The sequence below is a fragment of the Juglans microcarpa x Juglans regia genome, chromosome 2D (assembly GCF_004785595.1).
Source record: "Juglans microcarpa x Juglans regia isolate MS1-56 chromosome 2D, Jm3101_v1.0, whole genome shotgun sequence".
Taxonomy (NCBI): domain Eukaryota; kingdom Viridiplantae; phylum Streptophyta; class Magnoliopsida; order Fagales; family Juglandaceae; genus Juglans; species Juglans microcarpa x Juglans regia.
Window position 1 is genome coordinate 33,579,785 of NC_054596.1, and position 14,527 is coordinate 33,594,311.

The following is a 14,527-nucleotide window of genomic DNA, read 5'->3' on the forward strand; positions in this document are numbered from 1 at the left end:
GAGGCCATGGTGTACACAGTAATAATGATTGTGTTTGGGTACTAAGGGGTTTTTGGCGTGAGTGGCTGTAATTAAATGATTTTGGGGGTTATTGCTTTCGCAACTGTCGAACATGTTTGCTTGTATAATTTCATGCTTGAATCTATTGGTTGTTGTTCTGTTGAATTTTTGCTGAGATTGTGAAATCTCATTGCAAAATTTCATGGAACCATAGATTTTGATGCAGAGGATGGGTTTGAAGCATGATGGACCGACCCCACCTGAGGAATGATGACCTGGAGTTTATTTTTGCTGTAGTGGATGGACTATTTCTTTTCTTTTTCTGATCAAAATGGATGATTGTATTATCCTCTTGGAGGACTTTATTTCGGGTTGTATTGTTGTTTAAAACTTTTTGGTACTTAGTTTGACGGCCTTCTATTTTTTTTTTTCGCTTCGATATTTTTGCTGCACACACACTTGCACAAGGTGATGGCGTGTATGATCCGTGCGGTCATCATCCTGGTGTCACGATTTCCCCCAAAGCACACATGGGGGTCGATGGCATTACAAGGTGTATCAGAGCAGTTCGGCTCTTGGTAAATCCATAAGTCACTTAGGTACAGTTCCAGAATTCAAGGCCTCAATCTTAGTACTATAGGCTTAAAACTTTTGGGAAGTTAGACTTGGATTTTAGTGATGTTGGCTGGAATTTTTAGCATGGTAGGTATGAATATTTAGTGTAGTAGACTTGAACTCTTAGCAATTTTGTTTTCAAAACATCAAGCTTGAAGGGGGAACAACGTGGTCTAGTTGAACTCATCGGAATAAAGACTGAAGTAATGAACTGATGAAGGTAACAACTTCTAAACGCATAAGAGATTTCAGGTTTGAGATTCTATAGAATTTATGAATTGAGTTTATGGAATTTGAGGTTGTAGGTTCAACAAGCATTTGAGGATTTAATTGAATTGGGTGTTTTAGATTTTGCTGACTTTGAGAATCAATTTGATAACATTTGGGGTTTTAGAGTCTACAAGCTTTAAGAGACTACTGTTATTAGATCTAAGGTCATCAATCTTACTGACTTCAGAAAATGATCCTTATATGATTTAAGGTTTTAGAATTGCAGACTTTAAAGACTGATTTATAGAGAGATTTGAGTTTCATTTCTACAGACTTGGTATGCAAGATTGATTAATTTTGCAGTTAATTAGCCTGCAACCTTTAGAACGTGAGTTTTGATCAAGTTTAAGTTATTGATGTGGAGATTTACAAGAAGCGATTTTCTCTATGAGATTTGAAGGTATTGATTATGCAAATTTTTAGAAATTATCGTACTTTATGAAGATATGGAAAGTGAGTCGTTTGGAAAATGATTATTATCGAGTTTGAGGTTATAGGGTTGGCTGACTTTAGGAAATGATCCTTATCAAAATTAAGGATTATAGATGGTGCAAATTTAGGAAATAATTTTTTTTTATTCTAAGGATATAAGTTCATCAGGGTGATGGAAATCGTAGTATATGTGATGGTATAGAAGGTGATCAAGTTAGTTGAGAATAGGTTTGGGTGACTTTATTGGCAAATGATATTGAGTTTAGTACCACTAGGATGAACGCTAGTTAGAACCGGGGTCTTGAGTAGATTAGTATTTATTGTTAGAATGAAATTTATTGGCGCATTTATTTATTTGGATGAGATTGTATTGGACTTTTAAGCTCAACGCATACTTTAGATGGGATGTGCGAACTTTCGACTAGTTGAGTGTCTTAGATTAAGTTGTGTTTTGGGTTGCCTACAGCGTAAGGATGTTCATTTAATTATATGCCGACGCGTGTAGAAGTTGATGAAGTAATCTAAATCTCCTCTCCCGCTAGTGCTTTAAGTATAGTGACCATGGGTTTCCCTCTCGAGTGTTATCAAATTGACTCCTCCCAATTGTTTAGTGATGTTTGCACTCATACTTGGAACTTCCTCGATTAGATCATTCCATGGATTCTTTGCAAATGGTTTGCATGGCCTGGCTTTGCTTTTTTTAAAATTGTGGTCCTTTTCTTTTGAAAGTTTCTAAGTCGCCCTTTTTTAAAATCTTTTGAGAAATGATGAGAAAGTCATCGCTTTGTAACCTATTAGAGTTGGACTTTGAGGAAAATTTTATTATTTTATTTTTGTCTATTCATTTTTCTACTTATCTTGTTAATTCAACCTATTTGTCCAACTTAATGAAATCTTTTGGCGACTTAGTGTTTTGACAAGAGTTTTGAAACTATTTTAATGAATTGTTGGAATCTTGCGTTCTTTGTGTGTGTGTGTGTATAATATATATATATATATATATATATATATTCTTTTATGGGGTTTTAAATGGAGGGACCAACCTTGAACCCAACTACTTCATTGTGACCTTTTTCCCCATTTCTCGTTGCGAACCATATTGTTCCTGAGTCACCTGGCAAAGCAAACTTCTTTTTTTCTTTTTTTTTTGACGTTGTGACTTCATTCATTAGATGGATTTTCTTTCACCGTTGGGAAACCTTAGAGTAAATCCTGACCTTCATCTCATCACGATAGACTTTTAACCGCTTTATTTTGACTACTCAACCTTATCTACGACATGGGCTTGACTTAGTGTATGAGTCTCTAAGTTCTTAGATCACTTCAAGGAAACTGTTGGAAATGATGCTCAAAGTAGACTCTTGTAAGCGTTTAATCCTCACCCATTGGTATATTGTTATTCTTTCTGCCATTTAGAATGTTTAGGACAATTGGAAGTAGTTGATCACATGTACGTTTGGTGGAGTATTGGTTTTGACTAAGGATGTAGGAGATCAACTCATAATATTTATGGGTGTGTATGAATTTCAGAGAGTAGGTTTTTTCTCATTTAAGCTTGGAAGGAGTTACTTTGGTAGGTGTTAAAAAAGGGGATTCAATATAATAGTTTTGAATTCAAGAGATCTAAGCCTTAGAAGTTTTGGTGAGATGATCAGAGTGCATAGCCAGAGCGTGATACTCAGTGAATTGATGGTTGGCAGTAATTTTGTGGTTATCTTTAGGAATTAGTTGTGACTTGAGGTCACATAGGAATTAAAAATTTGAGACTATACTTTCCTTTGGAGTTTGAACGTTCGGTTGGGGGAGAAGTATGGACATTGATGATTAACTTGAGAAGGGACTGTTAGGTCACCAAAGTGTGGTGTAAAATAAAGGCTTGAAAGTTGAAGCTTAGGCATCAACAGTGGATTGCATAATATAATTTATGCACTAATGAAGCATTAGGATCCATGGGTGTTGTAGAATAGTTTCTTGTGGAGTCAAGATTTTGAACTGCATGGCTACCTTGAGGTTCTAATCATGATGTGCTATTGAAGGAACTAGTCGTGCTAATACTAGAACTTATGGAAGTATATGCAAGATTATTAGCTTGATGAGCCATTTGGAAGTAGCAAAAGATAGCTAAGCTAATTTAGAGGACGAAATTCTTTTAAGGGGAGAGGATGTGAAAGCCCATGTTTGCTAAGGTGTGTATGTGTTTTCTTTAGTAAGTTGAAGCCCATCCTTTTTTTGTTTAAGAGGATTTATTTGTGTGTGGGTGTGTGAGAGACTGGCCCAGCCCGTGTGTGAGCCCATTAGCTGATGAGATAAACCCAGCCCTCCCACCAAAACTACGTCGTTTTGGCCTAAGGATAGAAAACCCTAAGTTTTCTTTTCTTCTATTCCTCCCTCACCCCTTCGGCACCGCACTACCCCCCTCTAGTTCTCTCTCCCTCTTCAACCCGTGGCCTTCTCTCCCGTGACCTTGAGCATCACCACCTACCGCCCAACACGCCATCCAACCACTATAGGCTTCTCGTCGATAAGCTGCTCCACCCATTTCCACCCCTCCATCAACCACCCCTGCCCTATCTTTCTTTCTCTGTGGTTCTATGCCGCCAGCCCAATCACGATGTTTCTGTCGCCACCCCAACGTGTCACCCATTCGACGTCGGCCATGGTGAGTATTCCCCTTCGAGCTCGCTACTGCTGGTAAGTCGTCTTCCATCGTTATCATTGTTCCTCGATCCCTCCAATTTCGTTGTTCTCTCTCTAGCAACTCTCCATTCGTCTATCTCGTAGCTTCTTCGCCGCCTCTTGCCCCACCGTCCATCATTAGCCATGGTGGGCTCCTCGATCTCAACCCTCATCCCCTCTGATCTCTCTTTCCTCTCTTGAATCCTCTCTCCTCCTTTTGCTTTGTCTCTCTTTCCTAGAGCTCAACCATGCACCGCAGTGTCCCCCCACTACCAGTAGGTCCTTTATGGTCGTTCTACCACCCCTCGCCTATTTCCCCTCTTCCCAAACTCGTCCCTCATATTTCACCCCAACCAGTGGGCTAAAATAGAGTTTTGGGTTCTGCTTCGCCGTGCACCACCACCTTCCTCCACCCTCTATCACGTTAGATATGCCATCCTTTAATTTTCCTAGCGTAGATCCCCTTGAATCTGTCCAAATCCGCCCATCACCGTGCACTTCCACTATCACCACCCCTCCAAATGTCACTACAGTAAGTTTGTTTGCCACTCAAATCGTATCTTATTTTTGGGCCATGTTTAGATCTATCTAACCACTGCTTCCATCTACGCAGTGACTCATGCACGCGCACACTCACAGTTTTCTCTCGATCAGAGAGGGACACTTTAAGTCAGCACGTGCTTGATCATAGTATTGCCCGTCTGCATTGTAAGTAACTCTCCAGCACAACGCTCGATATTTTATCATGAAATTATCACTAACTTGTGCAATCTGGTTGTGTTGAGAAGGGCCTTGGGCCTAGAGAAGTGTTAGGATTATTTTGATGTAGTTGTTGTCGAAAATTGGGCCAAGAGTCGGATGGAGGATGGGAAACGTGTGTAGTTGGGGTTTGTGAAATTATGATCATGTGTGACTGTTGTGTTGTTGTATGTGAATGTTGTTTGTTATGCCATGCCATGCCATCCAATAAACTGTCTATCATGCATCTGCATATTACTGCTAATGATATCTGTCATGATTAATTCAACTGTGCTATGTTCTATTTTGTGCTGTGTAATTTGAAAACTGAGTTTTTTGGAAAATATATATTTTTGGTGTGGGTGCGTGCGTATCACAACCCTAAGCTGAGATTGGGTATTATCTCGGTGGAGCTCCTCTGGTCACTCGAGAGCATGTAAAACTGAGTGACGTCTCCTGGACTGTCGTTGAGCGACAACAGGCTCGGCCAAGACGGTAACGATCTTGGTATGACTCCGAAACCCCTCTGCTGGCGGGGGCTAGAGGATGCCTAGTCACGTTACTCGCTATGCGCGGAGCTGGGCATCACTCGTAACTGAGTCACACGCGTGGTAGTTACCCGTGGTGTGACGAAGGGAGCCAGGGTGTGCTGGTGGTCCCGATGGGAGGCCATGGTGTACACAGTAATAAAATGATTGTGTTTGGGTACCAAGGGGCTTTGGCATGAGTGACTGTTATTAAATGACTTTGGGGGTTATTGCTTTCATAACTGTTAAACATGTTTGCTTGTATAATTTCATGCTTGAATCTCTTGGTTGTTGTTCTGTTGAGTTTTTGCTGAGACTGCGAAATCTCATTGTGGTATTTCCACCTAAGGTTCCGTTTCATGAAATCGTAGATTTTGATGCAAAGGACGGATTTGAAGCATGATGGACCGATCCCACCTGAGGATTGATGACATGGGGTTTATTTTTGTTGTAATGGATGGACTATTTCTTTTCTTTTCTGATCAACTGAATGATTGTATTATCCTCTTGGAGCACTTTATTTCAGGTTGTATTGTTGTTTAAAACGTTTTGATACTTAGTTTGACTGCTTTCTATTTTTTTCCCGCTGCAATATTTTTGATGCACACATTTTGCATGTTTGCACACACTTGCACAAGGTGGTGGGGTGTATGATCCGTGTGGTCATCATCCCGGTATTACGACTTCCACCAAAGAGCATGTGGGGGTCGAGGGCGTAACAAGAAGGAAAGTGGAACTTCTCCCTCGAGAACTGAGACGCCCCCCTCCATTAGGCTAATAGAAACAAAGCTGGTGGAAGGGCCAGGACCCCCATCCACTTTGTCCCCCATGGGGGAGGACTCCACATCGCACCCAAAAGAAGAGGGAGATGGAGAAGGAATGGAGACTTGTTCCAAATCTGTAGGTGGGGTCTCACCCCCTGAAACAGTCGATGGAAGCGAACTTGGGACAGAGTCTTAATCTTTGTGGTCTGCATGACCAATCTCCACCACCAATGGCGCCGCCATATTACTCTAGGTGCCAACTTCAGAAAATGGGGCAATCTCAGGTGCTATAGCCCCATTGACGTGCAAAGAGAAAGCATCAAATATGTCCACCCCGCTCTCACACAGCTTGGCAGTGAACTCGAAAGAGGGATGGTGGGCAACTCGAAAAAGGGGGTGCCAACCGAATCCAATTCCTTGGAAGGAAGATCGAAATTGAACGTCGTGGCTAGGTTAATAAGTGCTTGACCCTTGAGCCCATCAAGATCGCTAAGTCCTGGAGACACAAGTGGCGACCTATTAGTGGGGAAAATAATGGGCAACACACGCCTAGTAGCCAAATCAATGCCAGAATCCATAGTAGGACCTAGCTCAACAACATTTTGAGGAGGAAAAGCAATGGGCGCCTTGCCCTTAGTTGGGCGGGGACATTTCTTAGGGACTTTAGAATGCGCCACGAGCTTTAATTTGAGACCCTTGGCAAGAGAACGATCAGGCACGATAAGGAAACGGTCAATATTGGCGTGGGTTAAGAGGGCCTCGGTCCACAGGGCCTCCTCGTTATCTTGGGCCCAATTGAGGACTATATCGACACAAGATCGTTCTCGGTCGATTAAATCGATAATGATTTTCTTATCATCGGGAACCCTTCCCCAATTGGCCTGAATAGAGAAGTCCCATCTCTCAACCTCAGATGCTAGGAATTCCCAACCTCGACCAGAAATAAGGAAAAATTTCTTTTGCTATTGTTTGGCATTCGAATGACGACTCTCAAATCGTGCCAAACATTGAGAATGAAGGAGAAGGTTGCAGATGTTACCCGGCAAGCCTTTAACAAGGTAGAAAGAGACAAGAATTCACGAGCGGTTAAATCAGGATATTCCTCCCGAAGAGATTCAAGAACCATACGGAACTCTACGCAAGAACACAAAAGCTCCTGCCAAGCATGTGAATGAAGTTGAGCAGGATCTAATCCTAACAGGTTGAGAACATCGCACACATGGCGACAGAAGGGGAGGGCATAAACCATGCGCCAGGGCACAAACAAGCAACACGACTCTCCCTACAAAACCCTCATCGTCAACAGCACCTTCAAAGGGGAGGTCAAGGACCACGAAATCCAAAATGCGATAGGAAACTCTCAGTCTCGTTAAATCCCTAGCGGTGAGGGAAGAACACTAGTTGAAGCCTTCGAGGAAAGGAACGGTTTTTCTAGCGGAGGACTCTGGCGGGGATGAGGAAGAAACCCTAGGTGGGGTTTGGGAAGAAGCTTGATTGGGAGTGTGAGAAGAACCACGTTGAGCCATGGCAGTGAGTCTTGAAAGGGAAAAGATTAGAGATAGAGAAAAGTCACTAGAAATGACGCTGGAGAAAGTGAGCCTAGTGAAAATGGGGGGCAAGTAAGGAAAGATGTAAGAAGCACAATTCAAAGAAAAAGAAGGGATGTCGGGGAGGAAAGGGATGGTAATGATAAGAGATTTCTTGAGAAGAAGAAGGGACATCGGGTTGAAAATGAAGGTAATGATGAATGATTTCTTGGGAATATGAAAGGGTGATAGTGTCGTCAACACTTGACTTCAAAACACAAGAGTAAAGAACACGGAAACAGTTAAAAGTAACATAGGCCACACGATCGGGAACTTTCAAAATCCCACACCTCAGATAGGAAAAACATCCAATGGGATAAAGGGGAGAATCATCCATGGAATTCTCCACGTGCTCCCAAACAGCGGGGTAAGGAGAAAACAAATCAATAAATTTCCCACGTGCTAGCACGAAGGATATTAGTAGGGAAACTGGAAGGGTTATTTGGGCCCCAAAAGAAGTAAGCCTTGGCAATAGGAAGCCCAAGCCTGAGGCTTAACAAATCAAGTCCAATAATCCAGCAGGGCTGCAAGGCCCAATATTCAACCAACAAGCACGTGGGGGATAAAGTGATAAGGAAATAATGCATTCACCATTACTAGGAAGGTTATCTTATTGGATTATTTCAAATAATGAGGGATCAGCTTGGCGGTTAGTATGTTCATAATACTCATTACCGAATTCATGTGCTTATAAATAACACCCTAAGGTAATGCATAACATTCATTCATAGATATAGTTCATTATCACTTTCCAAACTTAGGCGTCGGAGGTCCTCTAGGCATACCATGCTGCCATCTTCTTTGTTGCAGGTCATACGTGTGGTTGAAGGTGTGTGGAACACGTCCCGAACACATTCATCTTCGGAATATAGAAAGGATGACAATCTCTCCAAATCCAAAGCATCATTTGGTTGAAAATGGTCACTTTCCCTCCAATTCTCAGTCATTGCTACGTCCATCAAATCATCAATCTTGGCTTCATGTCCAGAAACTGGAAAATCTTCAGGCCAACTAGACATGTTCTTAGGTTCAACTTCTCCTTCCACCATATTCTCTGCAGGTTCATTTCTTTCTTTATCTTGTTGTCCATCTGTGTATAGAACATCTGATATCAAAAGCTCATGAAAATCAAAGTCCATCAAATAATCGTAGGAATTATTCTTCAACTGGCCGACTGAAGAACTTGGGAAGTCACTATTCCAATCGAGGGCTATATTATTATTGTCCACATGATTATGATCTGGTTCTGGTTGGATTACTACCTTTGTGCACCTTACTGCTTTTGGCCTAATAACTGGGTGAGTTTCTAGTCCTACTCCTCGATTCGAATGATTCGACGTACTTTCCAGCTTGCTTCTTAATTCAATATCGTTTTTATTAGAGTCATGAGCATTGTGGTCACCTTGCATCCTCTAGGTTAAATTGGCTTTCCAATAATTCTTTATTTCATTATCTGTTCGCCCCGGTAATCTCCCAGCGATCATTGACGACCTGCAAGTACATCCAAAATTCAAGATTTATCTACAGCCTATTGACCAATTAAACTATATAATATATTCAAACTTTCCATGGAAAAATAATATGCTGATCTATTGGTTTACAACAAAAAGGTAATTCATGTAATAATAACAAATTCCTTCAGTATTATGAGATTATCCTGAACTTGCATCACTACATGCAATACTTTATTTTCGTCTTGAGTAGTTAAGTCATAGAGATTTCTTTTTCATTCCGGATAATAATTTAGATGATAGTCCCACCAAACCCTAAGGCTCCATTGCTCATCTTTGCTGATGTGTTGTTCCATTTTCTAAACATGTAGAAAACAAACACTTTCCAATACCTGTTACCAAGGAGCTTATGTAGTCTGATAATGAGTTCTTCTTCCTCCAGAGAAAAGTTGCCTCTCTTGATATCTGGCCTTAGGTAATTGAACCATCGAAACCGACAACTCTTCCCACATCGCAACAACCCTACAAATCAAACATGCCATCATTGTGAATAACTGCAAAAAGTGTAAAATAAAAGCAAAAATAAAGTACGAAGAGAGACATGAAAGAGAGAGAAGAGATAAGCAATAAGTATTAGTCACAAAGAAAATCAGACACGCATGTCAAAACATGTATCCCCCACCCCCCCCCCCCCCCAAAAAAAAAAAAAAAAAAAAAAACTCATACCTAATTCCTCCTCTCAAGGCCAATCTGTGAGGGGAGGAGTTCCACCTCATCCCTGTCTTGATCTCCCTTCCCCTTTCAAGGATTGAAACGTTTTCCTTTAAAAATTTGCTTTGTGTTCTAATTTCTCCTACCATGGAAAACTTTTAATCCATCGCATTCTAACCTCCTTGAGATACACACAATACTATAAACTTCTCAAGGAAGAATTACTAGGTACTTGTGATACCCCATATCTTAAGAATAAGGGTAGGTTTGTGTATGGAATCCCACATGAATTGCTTGGGAATGAAAAGTTATTACTCTTTACAAGGTTCCAGGACTCTAATTGTATCATTGACTAGTTTTTTTGAAGTATAGGCCATGTGGTATGGGTCTTCCATTGGAGAGTTACAAATAGTATCAGTGTCTATCCCAATCAAAAATGTGGGACTTGAGTTGTACCACCTACAACGGACAAAACCGACAAGGACGTCGGAAATTTAAGTGGGGAGATTAAAATACCTCATATCATAAAGATAAGGATATGTAGTGTATAAGATCCTACATTGCTTGGGAATGAGACCATATTACTCTTTATAAGGTTCCAATAGAGTTTTAATGTTCTGTATCATTGACTAGTCCTTTTAAAATATAAGCCATATAGTTTAGGCCTTTCATTAGGGATTTACAGTATTGAATCCAAAAATATGGACAATGTGGTAATTTCATCCTATCTTTATATATTATGTAACTAAAATTGTCTATATACGCATCTATTTAATTGACTTGGGATTTAATGATATGAGGAGGAGACTATCACATGTCCGTATACTGCGAATATATATCGAACTACAAGTCAAAAAAAGTAGAGCATCCAACTAATGAGCACCTGAAGCTCACGCACACTGTGCCTAGCTACATATCTTTCTGAAATGAAAAATTTTATACACCATACTTTACCATTTCACTTTTATATCACTAAGTAAAATGTAGTACATTTATCACCATTAAATAATTATTTATTACATATTTTTTTATCATTTAATTGTGATGAATGACTTATCAAAAAAATTTAATAATGATGAATGTGTCACATACTACTTAGTATGATCAAAATAGGATGAGAGTATGGTATATAACATTACTAAAAATATATACGCCACTATACGTTGTACACTTTACCATGCATCAACGCTTCATTGCCACCCATGAACGTGCCGCGCGCTATGATATTTTATTTATCTTGGACGCGGTTGACAAAGCTGACCTGATTAGTACGATTCATCGATCGTATCTGGTTATCTAATTATTTCTCCTAAACTAACGAGTCGATACAGTTCTCTACCACACAACTTACAAATTAAAGTGCAATCCCTCGTATCACGGTATCCACTGCGGGAAGCAAACCAAAGTGGTCTTAACACTTTGGACCTCTATATGAACTAGCTAGGTGGTGGCTGGATCTCTTCTTTGCATGTGAATATGTGATTGTCAAAACAAAATACAGGACCGAATCATTTTTTGTACTCCATTTTCTAGTTCCTTTTGTCTGAGACTACTTTAACATCTGGTATGAGATTGTTTTGGGGATCTAACCCCATTTTACCATTACTAATGTATCAATTACTTAATGGGGAAAATAAAATAAAATAAAATAAAATAAAAAGTTACGCACCAGCTCTTTGAGGCAGGTCTCTCCATTTCCCTTCACCATGGACTTTAACGAAGTTGATAAGGATTTTATCTTCCCAAGCAGTCCATGCTCCCCTGTTTAGACCTTCTTCGGCACAGCATGGCCTCCTTCCCATTTCTCTCTCTCTCTCTCTCTCTCTCTCTCACTTACTCACTCATTGTGGTTGAAAGACTTTTGGGATCTTTACGGATTGCTTATGCTCTCCTACACGTTGGTGGAAACCTTATTATATACCTTGTACGAGGAACAGAAGCTTGGTTTTAGAGTGACGACTGCATGTATTTGTTAGTAAGAGAGTGTACAGGACGTTCTGATTAAAAAAAGCAGAGGATAACACGTTAACGTTGCAGATGTTAAGAGACTTTAAAAACTTTTTCCACATCTAGAAGTAATTAAACACGTTGTACCCATGTTCGATCTCCATCAAGTAAATTAATTAGCATCTTTCTGTGCATGCAAATCAAGTCAACATAAACGCGCAAAGGCAAGTAAAAATGGGTCTTTGTTCCATGTGAACTGTGAAATGTTGCAGCAGGTTGTTCATCGTTTATTGTGCTCTATATATTCTAATGATCTACAACGCTTTGAATCTAGTCCATCTACAAAATTTAAATCTTTGTTTTCCTGCAATGACTGAAAGCTGTACTTCATGTGAAATATTATCTTCATTATTTTTCACTTGATGCATCCCTCAGTTTTCGATATATGCAAGTTTGATTTATCGATGTCTTCAAGATATTCAGTTTTCTCGTCCCTCTTAAAAATCTTGCTAGTACATTCTTTTACTGAGAAGTGGCTTTTGTCAATCTATAATGTCCAAAATAACAATAGGAATTAGCTTGAAGATTTTCAATTGCAACTTGGAAGCATGTAAGCTGAGTACGTGCACACCTCTCTACTATTAGACTTTTGTCCATAGCGGTATTTGGTTCCTCCCTCCTCTGTGTTAGGAGAATGGGTGTGTTGTTCATTTCTACTCCTTTGGAAGATGGAGTTTTGATGCGGGGTGTTTTTTCCTCTATTTTAATACAAAGAATGATGGTACTCTCTCTTTGAGAGTTTTCATGAAATTTAAACAATACCCGTCGCAATGATTTTGTGTACGGAGATGCTTACAATAAATGTTAGTTTGACTTGTAATTTGAGTCACAGATGTAACTTCCTTTATGAAATGATCAAATGAAGTCCATTTCTTATAAATAAATAAAAATAACATCTCATCTCATCTACAAAAACAAACTAGGCATAAAGCCACTTCTTACACCCTCCAGTCAAAATATACTGCATCAACTTCTTTATGATAAGTAAAATAGACTCATCCACACACAATAAAAATAAATATTTTATATACAAAGTAAAAGAATGGCTACCCAGATGTAGCCTGCCATCGAGCCACCGCTATGAGGGTGGTCCATGGCTAACCTACATTGGGGTGCCGGATCGGACATAACCTCACTGGATTTGAGTTGGATCTCGCCAGAGCCTATAGTTTTCCGACCATATCAAGGGTATGTCCACCACTCCTACATTACAAGTTGCTTGTTGTCACAGTACTACCTGTATCCTTCAACTCTATAAAGCAAATGCTATCAATAATAAAAGTGAACTACTAATTTATTCATTATTTTAAATAACGTGTTTTAATTCTTAGATTAATTAATGACTATTTATAGGGTATTAAGTTATTTATAAGACGTGTATTATTTAACTGCTAATGACCAGTACTCAATTTTTAATTTGTAATCATGCACAGATAACTTTAAATAAGCTTTTTAATATATATACCTTGAACAAAGTAGATCGACATGAGACTGATGGGGGCAACTTGATCTTTATATACAGCTAGCTAGCAACTGCATGGAGCGGCTTAATTTCATTGGCCCGCGTCCAATGTAACCACTAATTTTCACTATTTATTCTAGTTTTGTATCTTTTGTCTTACAGAAAATTATTTTATATTAATCATCCAAAGAAGAAAAACTTGTGGTTAGAGAGGTCCTTTACAATGTGGAATCATCTTTTGAAATTGCTAGCGCTACAATGGGACTGCTTCGAATACATGAGATGCTAGCCGTTTTGCCATTTCGTTCGGGTCAGAGCTTTCACTACGTACGTTGAAGTGCATGATGGGAGTTCCAACATGCGCTCTGTTGAGTCAAGCTTGTATTTGCAGAATGATAGTTCTGATTTGTCAATCTGATGATTCTTGTGATTTCGAGATGTCCTTATGGACGGGTAAGGAGTTTCTCTGGCTAGATCAGTCATGACCTTTGGGAAGCTAATTTGTTTTTTAGCTTCTTGGGTATAACTCATTTTGATCTGATTAACATAATTTCACATAAAAATTAAAATCTATATTTATTAATAACCACAATATCTTAAAAAATATATATCAATAATTTTAAATTTTAACATATAATAAAACTAATATTACAAATTATACAATAACAAATATGAGTATAGGTCTAAAATTGCAATCCTAACAATAAGAACAATAAAAATATAAGCATATTAAAAAATACCAATATTATAACTTAACAATAATAAAAGTTTAATTTTGAAACAAATTCTAAACGGATCAAAACAAGTTGATTTCGTGTTAAGCAAGTTAACCCGTTTATAAATCGTGTCTTAACAGGTCAACCTGTTTTGACCCAATCATGTTAGTATCAAACTCAAGCCCACTAATTTTATATCGTGATCATATCAAATATTATCGCCCCTAGTTAGGTTTGGTGGTGTCATAGTCCAAGAACGAGTACAGGCCTAAGTAACTAAGTGGGAAGTCTATATGTTTGTTGTTGTTGGGCCATGGGTCGGTTTGAGTTCATTGAATCATTAGTATTTCCTTCTATGTTATTAGTTCTTTTATTACCTTGGGTTGTACCAGATATTGGACCTTAGCCCATAACATTTGGATCGCTTGCATTTAATTCTAGCTAGGCCCTATGTAAAGAGCATTTCCCTGCTTAGAAGGGAATCATGGAAATGCACTAGAACTTTTCTTTTACATTCTTCTTCTTCTTTGCTGGAGTTGCTCTCCTTCAAGTAAGCAATCCACAATGTATTT

General features: G+C 39.2%; 1 protein-coding gene across 1 annotated transcript; it reads right to left on the reverse strand.

Moving 5' to 3' along the window:
- Positions 1–7,419: 7,419 nt before the first annotated feature.
- Positions 7,420–11,572, reverse strand: LOC121249451 (transcription factor MYB1-like). The gene is made up of 4 exons (XM_041148162.1): positions 11,440–11,572; positions 9,452–9,581; positions 9,038–9,099; positions 7,420–7,526 (listed from the first exon to the last, which is right to left on the reverse strand). Exons 1-4 carry the CDS (start codon positions 11,570–11,572, stop codon positions 7,420–7,422), a joined length of 432 nt encoding a protein of 143 aa, XP_041004096.1.
- Between the last annotated feature and the right edge of the window lie 2,955 nt (positions 11,573–14,527).